We start from the raw sequence: 13060 nt of genomic DNA, 5'->3' as shown, positions 1-13060 counted from the left end.
TATAATTTTTCTTATTCTTGCATTTGCAAAAATTTTAGTGCCTACTATTTTCCAGTTACTGTCTAAGTTATTGGAGAAAGTATCAGGAAAAGAATCAGATAATGCTGAATCCTGTGCAAGTAAAGATATAAGGTGATAGAGAATATGAGGCCTTTCAGAAAGGTGGCATCTGAAGAACATGAATCTGCTCATCAGATATTAATTAGAAGGACATATTTCAGGTAGAAGGAACATAAAGGCATAGGCTTTGAAGTTGGAAAGAATATGACATTAAAAAACTAGAAGTAGATTGGCAGAGAACAATGCACAGGGAAGTTCAATTATGATATGATTGATAAAATTATTTAGGACCTTCAGGCTGTTGCAAGGAATTTGAATTTACTTTTAGCAGTGGGGTCTGTTGAAGGGTTTTAAGTAGATGAATCCTGATGGTTTTTTTTTTTTTTTAATAGCTTAATTTTCTAAAAAGATTTGGTTATTTTGTTTGTGGCTTTGCTGGGTCTTCACTGCTTCAAGCCCATGGGCTGTGTCCAGTTGTGGAGGGTAGGGGCTTCTCTTGTTGCAGAGCACAGGTTCCAGGTGCACAGGCTTCAATAGTTGTGGCACACGGGACTCAGTGTGCCCACGCACACTGCAGCATGGGATCGTCCTGGACCAGGGATTGAAAGTGTGTCCACTGCATTGGCAGATGAATTCTTAACCACTGGATCACCAGGGAAGCCCTCATAGTGGTTTTTAAAAGATCAGGTTGGCCTTTCAGTAGCTTGGAAGTTGCCTCATAAATTGTAGGAGGGTTGAAGGAGAAGCTGGGAGACCAACTGAAAAGTTAATGCAGTAGTCCTGGAAAGAAGTTAGGGATACTTGTTCAAGGATTGTTGATAAGCAATAAACTTGTACAAGGTTATTGTTACGTTTTGCAGATTCATTGGATATAGTTGAGAATGAAAGCAACAAGATTGGTGATTGTGGAGTTTAAGAAAAGGGATAGCAAGATTGGTGATTGTGGAGTTTAAGAAAAGGGATAGCGTAGTGGATGACACTTAACCCTCTTCTCCTTGATTCCTCTGTTTGCAGTTGGTATCATTAACTGAGATGGGAAAGACTGAGAGAGTTTAAAGACTTCATTTTTACATGCCTTTGGGACATTTAAGTGACAGTAGGAAATTGGGAGTAAAAGCATGTAATTTAGAACAACAGCATTAATTTAGAAGTTGTCAGCATAAAGAATCACTCTTAGAATCTTCTGGAGTAAATAAATGAACTCATCTAGGGAGAGAACATAGAAAGAGAATACAAGTGAAGCTAGGATGCAGGCCTGCATCAGGTAGCTTTTGCTGTGTAAGAAAACACCCAGCACTAGTAGCTTAAAATAACAGCCATTTATCATTTCTCACAGGTCTCCGGTTGGTTAGCTCTTCCGATCTGTGTTGACTTGGCTGGACCTGGATGCTCTAGGATAGATAACTTCATTCATTTGTCTTGTGGTTGGCAGGTGGATTGGTCTCGGGTGGAGACAGGTGCTCATATATATTTTGGCAGTTGGCTGGATGTTATTTGGGGCATTAGATATGTGTCTTTCATCCAGTAGGCTTTCCTGAGTCCATTTTCTTGGTAGTTGAAGAGTTCCCAGCAATAGAGAGCAAGCCCAAATGCTTTTAAGCTTCTGCTGTGTCACATTTCTTTGTGCCATTGGCCAAAGGAACTTTCATGGCAAAGTTCAGGTGCAAGGAAGTAGAGAAATGACACTTTTGATAGGAAGAGTGGCGAAGTCACATTGCAAAGACTGCTGTATGAAGTGATGGGAAGGATATGGAGTCTTTTTGCAATCCATTATGAGCCCTGAGGAGCAGTAATGTTGAAAGGTTGGGTCGAGGAGGAGGAACCAACCAAATAATATAGGTAGGGCCTGAGAGGAAAACCAGTGGATTGTGATTTTTGAAATCCAAATAGTGCTGTTTAAAATGTACACATTTTGAAAGATTTTGGCTGTGTCAGGAAGTAGATATGTTGTTTGTATGAAGTTAAGTGAAACTTATTAAAAGCAAGAGCTGTATACATGACAGGTATTAGAGAATAGAAAGCTTTACTGGAGGTGCGGGTACGGAATCTGATGTTAAACCACTTGTCTCTGTGTAGTTCCTCCCTCCCTCCCTCCCTTCCTCCCTCCCTCCCTCCCTCTACCCACCTTCTATGTTGTGTTGGACTTTGCAGTTTCTGATTCATGTTGAACTCTCAGCAAAGGACACGTTGCCACAGGTCACAATGCTTGAAGTATCACTTAGAAATAGTTTAAATTGGGGATATTAATCCCAGGATGTCAGGTTCTACTGTACCAAACATTTCGAAGTTAGGGAGCAAAGGAATATTATTGAATTTTTAAGTTGGATTAAGAAATAGCTTGCAAGTTTTCGTGTATGTTGTATTTCTGAATCATTTCAGGTATTTATGCAAGCTCTCTGATCAGGAGTTAAGGCAGAGTGCGGCTCGCAACATGGCTGACTTAATGTGGAGCACAGTGAAAGAACCATTGGACACGACGTTGTGCTTTGATAAAGAAAGCCTAGATCTTGCATTTAAGTACTTTATGTCACCTACTTTGACTATGAGGTTGGCTGGACTAAGTCAGATAACTGTAAGCTATTTTTATTTTTGGTAATTTTTTGTTTGCCTTCTCAGGCTATCATTATCATCATCATAATACCTACTGCTTATGGAGCCACCTATGGAGCACAATGGAGCACCATTGTGCTAAGGACTTTAAGTGCATTATTTTTTGTGGTCCTTACAAATCATTTCTTATGTGTTCTCTTTCCTCCTATTTTAAATGTGAAGAGGCAGGGACTTAGAAGGATTTATACCTTAGGTCTTTTTGATTTTCAGGTCCAACTCCTTCACTTGTTTTTTATATATATATATATTTTTTTTTTTTTTTTTTAATAATTTTTGGGGTAAATTTTCCCCCTTCTTTTTTAAAAAAAATATTTATTATTATTTATTTCATTGTGCCAGATCTTAGTTGCAGCATGTGAGATCTAGTTCCCTGACCAGGAATTGAACCCAGGCCCCCTGCATTTGGAGCGTGGAGTCTTAGCCACTGGACTACCAGGGAAGTCCTAGCTGTTCAGCTTTTTTACATTTAGAAAGCAATGTTTTCAGGGAGAAAAAGAATAGAAGATTATAAGTAACTAATTCATTTCAGGTAGAAGCCACAGATTATTGGGCCATAGGCAAGATTTGACTAACAGAAACTTTTGGTTTGCACAGTAGCAAATACTGTTTTAAATGGTGAGAAATACATATTATTAGCCTCTCTGAGAGGGGCGGGTGGCAAGAATCTGGTGTTCTTGAATCTGTCTTCTTGCATGACAGTTTGCTTAGAGCTAAGTAGTTAGCTGCATTTTTCAGAATGGATATGCTTACTCTGGTTTACAAAGGTCTGTATTAGATTTACTCCTTTATATTTACTACCTATTTTTATAGTATAGTTATTCTGAAGTGGCTAGATTTTACCCATGTATTAGACTGTAAATGTAGAAAACAATGGCAGTTTCCCAAATCAAATCTTAAAAGTATAGGCCTAGGAAGCCTTTCTCGAATTTCATTGGGCTTCCCAGGTGGCGCTAGTGGTAAAGAACCTGTCTGCCAATGCAGGAGACATAAGAAACGGGTTTGGTGCCTGGGTTGGGAAGATCCCCTAGAGGAGGGCGTGGCAATCCACTCCAGTATTCTTGCCTGGAGAATCCCCATGGCAGAGGAGCCTGGCAGGCTACAATCCATGGGGTGGCAAAGAATCTGACACTACTGAAGTGACCTGGCATGCACGCAATGACACATTACTTGCTGCTTTGCATTAAATTTTTGTGATTTTTTCCCCCTTATTCAGCTTTTTTCTAACATTCTCAGTGAAATAAAGCCCAAGTATTGCTTGTGGAATGAATTCATGTTTAAAAATGATAAATGAAATAGGCTAATTGGGAAGTATATATCTGATGATCTTATATTTTATAATTTTGATCTGATTATTGCTTTCTGATCTGCATATCAAATACGTCAAACTATGTTTCTTGCCAGTTGCTAACATGCAAGAATAATTTTGGAAAAATATGTTTCTTTTCTGTATAGAATCAGCTTCACACCTTCAATGATGTGTGCAATAATGAATCATTGGTATCAGACACAGAAACGTAAGTAATTTATGCATAAGTACACTATATCAGTGTGTAGCTATTTATATGATAAATATAACTGTGACTATTTGATTTGAAGTGTTCACTGGAAATATTTTGCCTTGTGGTATAGCCTTTAATAAGCTTTCAGAGGAATATATTGCAACACTTAAAACATACAGTGTTATTTTTCACAAAATACAAAGAGAGACTATATAGGAGAACTTAATAGTAAAGAATATGGTACTGATAGTTTTCGGAAACCGCACTTGATGCAGGAAAAGCTCTCATTTAACTTTTTTTTTTTTTTTGGAAAAACCAAGTTCATGATGCTCACATATGAAAAAGTAGTTTTTATAACCTACAGCTTTTTAAAGTACTTAGAAATGCTTATTTTTCTAATATTCTATTTAGTTGTCCATCCAGTATAGAAATCATTTTTTAAAATCTCAGTTGGGTAGTAATATTTTCTGCTGTAACAGAGTTCGTTAGTTTTATTTTTGCTGTGTCATTGCACGGCTTGCCGAGTCTTAGTTCCCTGTGGTTGTTTAGTGGCTCAGTTGTGTTGGACTCTTTTGTGACCCCATGGACTGTAGCCCACCGTACTCCTCTGTCCATGGCATTTCCCAGGCAAGAATACTGGAGTGGGTTGCCATTTCCTTCTCTAGTGGATTCTCCAGAACCTAGGGATTGAAGTCTCCTGCTTGGCAGGCAGATTCTTTACTTCTGAGCCACTGACTAGGGATCAGACCCACACTCTTGGTTGTGAAAGTGTGGAATCCTAACCACTGGATCGCCAGAGAATTCCTCAGAGTTACACAGTTTTAAGGTGTTAGAAAATTAGTAATGATATGAATGAGTCATATTTTTGGTTTACTATAACTTTTATGCATTGATGTTAGTTCTGCTCTGTGGAGCTAATTTCCATTGAACCCATCCCTTCATGAGTTTGGAAACCAGAGACTATGCCTGTACTTTTTTTTTCTCACATATTATGGTTATTAGCTATATGGCCAGGCGGGTCATTCACTTTTGGCAACATTCTTAGTCAGTTTAAGTCCCCTTAAAATGTGTGGCCCAGAATGGGTAGTAGCTTTATAAATTCTGGTTCATACTAGGAGTACTGTTTCACACAGTCAAGATAGTAAGTAGATTATATCCAATGTATATTAAACTACATGTCTGTATTTCCCTTTTTGACACCTGAGTGCATCCCCTTGCACCCCTTCAGACTGCCTTTAAGAGAATTTTAAAATTGCCAATGAAGTAATCACTCCCCATCCCTGCAAAAAGACAGAAATTAAAAGTCTTGAACTCACCAGTGTAGTAACCCTACATGTACAGGCTAGGTTTTTATGTTCCTGTGGATAGAGAGTAAGAAGGAATTCCATTTAAAAAATGTGTGAAGTTTATACATACTAAAGACATGCTTAAGAGGGAGGGGATTAAAAGTTTTGAGGAATAGTTAGTAGAGATATTTTAAGTTGGAAAGAGAAGAGTTTGTACAGTGTGGAAAGATTGGAGCAAATTCATTGTTGGAGCCTGTGACTTGTGTCTGTCTTTTTAAGCAGTTTTATTAAGGTATAGATAATGCACATATCATAAAACTCACCTGTTTTTATAATGAATTCTAGCAAATTTACAGAGTTGTACAACTTTCATCACAGTCCAGTTGTAGAACATTTATATTACTTCAGAAGGATCTCTTTTGTAGTCAGTTGTATCCCCCCCACCCCTCCTGTACCATGGCATGTGGGATCTTAGTTCCCTGGCCAGGGATTGCACCTATGCCCCCTGCAGTGGAAGCTCAGAGCCTTAGCCACTGGACTGCCAGGGAATTACATCAATACCCATTCTTTTTTTGTTGTTGTTTGTTTTTTAAAATTAATTTTTTATTTTAATTGGAGGCTAATTACTTTATAATATTGTAGTGGGTTTTGCAATACATTGACATGAATCAGCCATGGGTGTACATGTGTTCCCCATCCTGAACCCCCCTCCCACCTCCCTCCCCATCCCATCCCTCAGGGTCATCCCAATGCATCAGCCCTGAGCACCCTGTCTCATGCATCAAACCTGGGCTGGCAATCTGTTTCACATATGATAATATACATGTTTCAATGCTATTCTCTCAAATCATCCCACCCTTGCCTTCTCCCATAGAGTCCCAAAGACTCTTCGTTACATCTGTGTCTCTTTTGCTCTCTCTCATGTAGGGTGATCGTTACCATCTTTCTGAATTCCATATATGTGCGTTAATACACTGTATTGGTGTTTTTCTTTCTGACTTCACTCTGTTTAATAGGCTCCAGTTTGATCCACCTCATTAGAAGCGATTCACATGTATTCTTTTTAATGGCTGAATAATATTCCATTGTGTATATGCACCACAGCTTTCTTATCCATTCATCTGTGGATGGACATCTAGGTTGCTTCCATGTTCTGTCTGTTGTAAACAGTGCTACGATGAACATTGGGGTACCCGTGTCTCTTTCAGTTCTGGTTTCCTTGGTGTGTATGCCCAGCAGTGGGTCAATCCCCATTCTTATCCCCATCCCCATTAATAATCTTTGTCTGTAGATTTGCCCATTTTGGGGGTTTGCTATAAATGGAATCATATGATAGTGTTTGTTTTCAATTGCCACCTTTCACTTACACTGTTTATTTTGCGGCTCATTCATGTTGTGGTATGAATTAGTACTTCATTCCTTTTTATTGGTGAATAGTGTTACATTATATAGCTTTATCACATTTTGTTTATTCTTTTACCAAATTGATGGATATTTTGATTGTTTCTACTTTCTGATTAGTATGAATAATGCTACTTTAAATATTTGTGTATAAGTCTTTTTGGACATATGTTTTCATTTCTCTTGGTAGATACATAGGTATGATCAGCTGGTTTGTAAGGTCATTTTATGTTTAACTTTTAAAGAAACTGTCAAAATGTTTTCCAGCATTCCTGTATTATATTTCCACTAGTAATATATGAAGGTTTCAGTTTTCCCCAATCGTATCAACACTTGTTTTTACCTGTATTTTTGATTATAGCCATTATAGTGGGTGTTAGTGTCATTTCATTATGACTTTTATTTGTATTTGCCTAATTACCAGTAATGCTGAGCATCTTTTTATATGGTTATTTGCCATTCTGTTTCTTCTTTGGTGAATTGTTTGTTCACTTTTTGGCCTAGTTTTTAGTTGGGTTATTTGTCTTGTTTTACAGATTAACATATAATCTGTACCACAGAATGTTAATGTGTGCTTAAGAAGAATTTATTCAGCTGTTGTATGGAGTGTTCTATAGGTGTCTCTTGAAAGTCAAAGTGAAGTCGCTCAGTCGTGTCCGACTCTTTGCAACCCCATGGACTGTAGCCCACCAGGCTCTTCCGTCCATGGGATTCTCCAGGCAAGAATACTGGAGTGGGTCGCCATTTCCTTCTCCAGGGGATCTTCCCGACCCAGGGATCGAACCCAGGTCTCCCGCATTGCAGACACGTGTTTTAACCTCTGAGCCACCAGGGAAGTCCTTAGGTGTCTCTTAGGTCTAGTGAACTCGTAATGTTTGTCTTCAGTATCCTTGTTGATTTTTTTATCTACTTGTTCCAATCTGTTATTAAAAGTAGGGGATTGAAGTCTCTGACTTCAGTTTATCCTCATTTTGTGGATTCTGTTTTTATTAATTTGCCTGTGTGCTACAGTTTATTTGTAACCCCCAAATCAATACTTTTGGTTCTTCATAGTCTTGCTGAAATGCACAGAGCAATAAGAAAGTCTCCCAACGTGCACATTCCCAGCTGAAGTCATATAAAGTGATGCTCTGTTTTCTTGTTTTAGCACTGGTTTAGAAAGGACCAGGGGATGGAAGTGGTAGGAGGCCGTGCAGTATAGTGCAAGAAGCTGTGACTCTGGGCCAGTTGGAGGGATATGAGTCTCACGTCTAGTACTTGATATTGGGGCAGTAGTCATGTGTGGATGTGGGAGTTGGACTATAAAGAAAGCCGAGCACTGAAGAATTGATGCTTTTGAACTGTGGTGTTGGAGAAGACTCTTGAGAGTCCCGTGGAGTGCGAGGAGATCCAACCAGTCCATCCTAAAGGAAATCAGTCCTGAATATTCATTGGAAGGACTGATACTGAAACTCCAATACTTTGGCCACCTGATGCAAAGAACTGACTCATTGGAAAAGACCCTGATGCTGGGAAAGATTGAAGTCAGGAGGAGAAGGGGACGACAGAGGATGAGATGATTGGATGGCATCACTGATTCGATGGACATGAGTTTAAGTAAACTCCGGGAATTGGTGATGGACAGGGAGGCCTGGTGTGCTGCAGTCCATGGGGGCGCAAAGAGTCGGACATGACTGAGCAGCTGAACTGAACTGAGCCATGTCACTGAACACTTCTGATGCTCATTTTCTCTTTTGTAACACGAAAATAGAATCTGAAAAGAAGTTCTTTTTTTTTTTAATTTGATATTCAAGAGTTCAATATGAGTTTATTCAGTGCAGAGATTTTATAGGATTCAGTTGCCATGAGTAAAAAATGAGAATTGACTGTATTTATTTGTTCTTTCAGTTCTATGGTGAAATAGAATATACAATGGAATACTATTCACCCATAAAAAGAATGAAATTTTGCCATTTATGGTAACATGGATGGACCTTGAGGGCGTTATACTAAGTGAAATAAGTCAGAAAGATATCATATGGTCTCATTTATATACAGACTTTAAAAACTAAAAACCCTAAGCTCAAAGATAGAATATATTGGTAGTTGTCAGAGGTGTGGAGGTCAGAGGAGGGCAGAAGAGGTGAGGGAGGTCAAAAGATACAAATGTCTAGTTACAAAATAAGTAAGTTGTAGGAGTGGTAATGTATAGCATGGTGGCTATATTGTATTGCATATTTGAAAATTGTTAGAGTAGATCTTAAAAGTCCTCATCACAAATGAAAAAGAAATTTTGTAACACCATCATAGTGGATGTTAACTAGACTTACTATAATTTAGGTATATACTTACACAGTCATTTAGCTATATATACAAATGTTGAATCATCATGTTGTGCATTTGGGACTAATCATGTTGTTTGTCCGTTGTACCTCAATTATAAAAAGTTTTTAGAAAAAGAGTATCGAAGAAAACAACATGGTAACACTTAAATGAGAGCCATGTCTCTTTTTCCAGAGGGAATGGGGAAGGGGAAGGGTGTTGATGAACTTTTTATGATGACAGTTTTACATAAAGGGAAAAGTCTCCTTTGCATTGTTCTGACTGAAGTGGAAACTTCAAAACAAATATTCGTTTTGTGAAACAATATTTCTTTGAAGAAGTTCTGCAAATGAATTGTAGACCAAATTGTGTACTTAATGTTACTATGTGAGATTTGCATTTAATCAAAGTCTGTGTCTTCTTTCAGTCAGTCTAACCAATGAGTCATATTATTGCACTGAGTCATTCTTTTAAAGAGAACCCACTCTAGGAAGCACTTGATGCTAATAACATGTTCCTTTTATTCATTAAAGCGGTGGGTAATAGTAATCTAAGAAAAATATTCAGGGGTTCAGTATTAGCTAACTCAGTGCAGTGACATTGTATGATACAACTACCAGGGGTGATGAAAATTGGCTGTATTTCTTTTTCTCTCTCAATTTTTGTTGGTTTTGGCTGCATGTACTTTAGGACATTTTGTTGGGTACACTCTGTTTATAGTTACTATGTTATGTTGATAATTTCATCCTTTCATCATCCTAAAATGTCCGTCTTCGTCTCTTTAAAACAATATTTGGCTTAGTTCATTTCATTTGATGTTAGTATAGTCAGTGTAACTTTATTATGTTAACTCTTTTTCCTTCCTCTTACTTTCAACCTGTTTGTATTTTTGGATCTAACATACATCTCTTGATGACAGCATTTGGTTGGATTGGGGAAAAAAATCTACTCTTACACAGTACTCCCTTATGATTGTATTATTTAATTCAGTCACTGTATAGTTGGAGTTATGCCTGCCATTTTGCTTTTGGTTTTTTTATGTCTTAATTAAAATTTTTTTTCTGTTTCTCCTTTACTGCCTTATTTTGCAGTGTATATAGTAGTATAGTTGTCTCTTGGTATGTGTTGGGAATTGGTTCTAGACCACCTGAGGATACCAAAATTTAAGTGTTATGTAAATAGTTGTCAGCATGTGGCAAATTCAACTTTTGCCTTTTGGAACTTCTGGGAATTTTTTTAAGAAATATTTTTGATCCTTTTTTGTTTGCATATATGGATGCAGAATCCATGGATACAGAGAACCAACTGTATACCATTTTAATTCTATTTTTTTATACTTTAAAAATTAGTGGTGGCTTTATGGGTTACAATATGCATCTTTATTACTGTCTACTTCAGATTAATAACAATTCTAATAAAATATAGGAACATTGCTTCAGTATAGCTCTATTTTCTGATAAAAAGTCTGCTGTTAATCTTATTGTAGTTCTTCTGTACATGTTTATTTATTTTTTTTTGCTGTTTTTAAGATTTTTCTGTTGGTCGTTGGCTTTTAAGAATTTGATTGTGGTTTCTCTGGGCGTTAATATCCTTGTGTTTATCTTAGTTGGAGTTTATTATGGTTCTTGAATGTGTAGATGAACATTTTTCTTCAAATTTCGGATGTTTGATCATAATTTCTTCAAATTTTCTTTCTGCTTGCTCCCCTTAGTCCTTATGGGAGTCCCAGTTGTGTGTATGTTTCCAGGGTCCTGAATGGTTGTTATTGATAATGTTGTCCAATTTTACACTTACTCTGAATATTTTTCAAGGAACTGAAAGAATTATTTTTAGTTGTTAAATTGTCTTTTTCTATGGAGTTCATTTGTGGATCATAGCTTCTGTCAGCCTACTCAGAAGTAGGTAAAATATACCACTAGTAGTTTTATTTTCATGTTTGATCCTTTGAGGCCATATGTCTAATTCATAGCTTCTTTTAAAAAATATTTATAATAATTTTAAAATTAAAAATAATTCTTTTGTGGATAAACAAGAAAAGGAATTTTAATTTCTTCCTGGTTTTTCTGTGTATAATTTATGTTGCTGAAAAAACTTGGAATCTTTGCACTACACATCCTGTTTTGAAACCTATTTTCTTTTACCCACAGTATATGTAACACTACTTTTTTCATTAGGTGTTCTTCTGTGGTAACCACTTAAAAATTTTTAAAAGAATTAATTTGAAAGGGCTTGGATCAATTAAAGTGAATCAACAATTAATAACTTTCCAAAACAAGTACCAGGCCCAGGTGGGTTCACTAGTAAATTTAACCAAATATTTAAGGAAGAAATTATACCAGTTCTCTACAGTTTCTTTCAGAAAATAGCAGAAGGAAGCCTTCCTTACTCATTGAGGCCAGCATTACCCTAATAGCAAAACCAGACAAAGACATTACAAGAAAAGAAAACTACAGACCAGTATTTCTCATGAACAAACATATGAAAACCCTTAGAAAATATTAGCAAATTGAATCCAACAAGGTATAAAAAGAATGATACATCACAACCAAGTGAGATTTATCTCAGGTATTCAAGGCTGGTACAGCATTTCAAAGTCAATTAATGTAAAGTCAAAATTTGACAAAGTCAGACTTTACCATTCATGGTAAAAACTCTCAGTAAATTAGGCACAGAAGGGAACTAAATCAACCTGATAAAGGCCATCTGCAAAACCTCCTACTGCTAACACCATACTTAATGATGTGAAGGTCAAAGTTTTTCCACTAAGATCAGAAACAAAGAAAGGGTATCCCTTCTCACCACTGCTCTTCAGTGTATTGGAAGGTTGGAGGACTGACATTACCCACCTTCAACAGTTACTCTGAATTTACAGTGATCAAGACAGTGCAGTTTTGGTGATAGAGCAGAGAGATCAGTGGAACAGAATACGGTGCTCAGAAATAGGCCCATATAAATACAGTCAGCTGATATTTGACAAAGGTGCCAAGACAGTACAATGTAGCAGAGATAGAATTTCCAACAAATATTGTATTTGTATTCCAACAAACAAGTATTGAAATAATTGGACAACCAAGTGGAAAAAAAAATCTAGATGTAGATCTCACACTCTTTACAAAAGTTAATTCAAAATGAATCACATGCCTGAACATAGGATGCAAAACTAGAAAACTCCTAAAAGAATATAGGAAAAAACCTGAATGACCTAGGCTATGGTGGTGACCTTTTGAATACCATACCATGATCCATGAATTGATAAGCTGGACTTCTTCAAAAAACTTCTGCTCTGGGAAAGACAGTGTCAAGAGAATGAGAAGACAAGCCATAGACAGGGGAAAACATTTGCAGAAGACATTTGATAAAGAATTGTTATCCAGAATATACAAAGAACTCTTAAATATTTAACAGTAAGAAAATGAACAGAAAGAAAATCAGATTGAAAATACGCTGACTTTAGCAGACAGCTACACCAAGGCAGATATACGGATAGCACATGAACACATGCATACATCAGGGAAATGCAAATCAAAACAACGATGAAATTCTACTACACACCTATTGGAACAGTCAAAATGCACAGCACTGGTAACACCAGATACTGACAAAGAGTAAAGCAGTAGAAACACTTGTTCATCACTGGTGCTACTTTGGAAGACAGTTTCATGGTTTCTTACAAAACTCAGCATAACCTTATGATCCAGCAGTCTTGTTCCCTGGCATTTACCCAAAGAATTTGAAAACTTATATCCACACAAAAACTTGCACATGGGTGCTTACAGCAGCTTTAATCATAATTGCCCAAACTTGAAAGAAACCAATGGGTTAATGACAATGAAGGAAAATGGATTATGCTGAGTGAAAAAAAAATCTAAATTATAAAAAAATCACATGCCGTATCTTTTTACA

At 37.0% G+C, this 13060-nt stretch overlaps 1 protein-coding gene across 5 annotated transcripts in view; it reads left to right on the top strand.

Annotated features, from left to right (window-relative positions):
* The window catches only part of USP34 (ubiquitin specific peptidase 34), a 240901-nt gene that overhangs the window by 75170 nt on the left and 152671 nt on the right, over positions 1-13060 (top strand). For all 5 annotated transcript variants that reach the window (XR_009739441.1, XM_061432737.1, XM_061432739.1 and 2 more), the window contains exons 7-8: positions 2440-2632; positions 4123-4184. Coding sequence is in view for 4 of the 5 variants with exons in the window: in XM_061432737.1 (XP_061288721.1) it covers positions 2440-2632; positions 4123-4184 (255 nt within the window). In the remaining variant the exon portion in view is untranslated. The remainder of the gene's footprint in view (positions 1-2439; positions 2633-4122; positions 4185-13060) is intronic.

This window comes from Bos javanicus, chromosome 11 (genome assembly GCF_032452875.1).
Source record: "Bos javanicus breed banteng chromosome 11, ARS-OSU_banteng_1.0, whole genome shotgun sequence".
NCBI lineage: Eukaryota > Metazoa > Chordata > Mammalia > Artiodactyla > Bovidae > Bos > Bos javanicus.
Note: the sequence above shows the minus strand (reverse complement) of the source record. Positions and strands in the feature narration are given on the sequence as shown.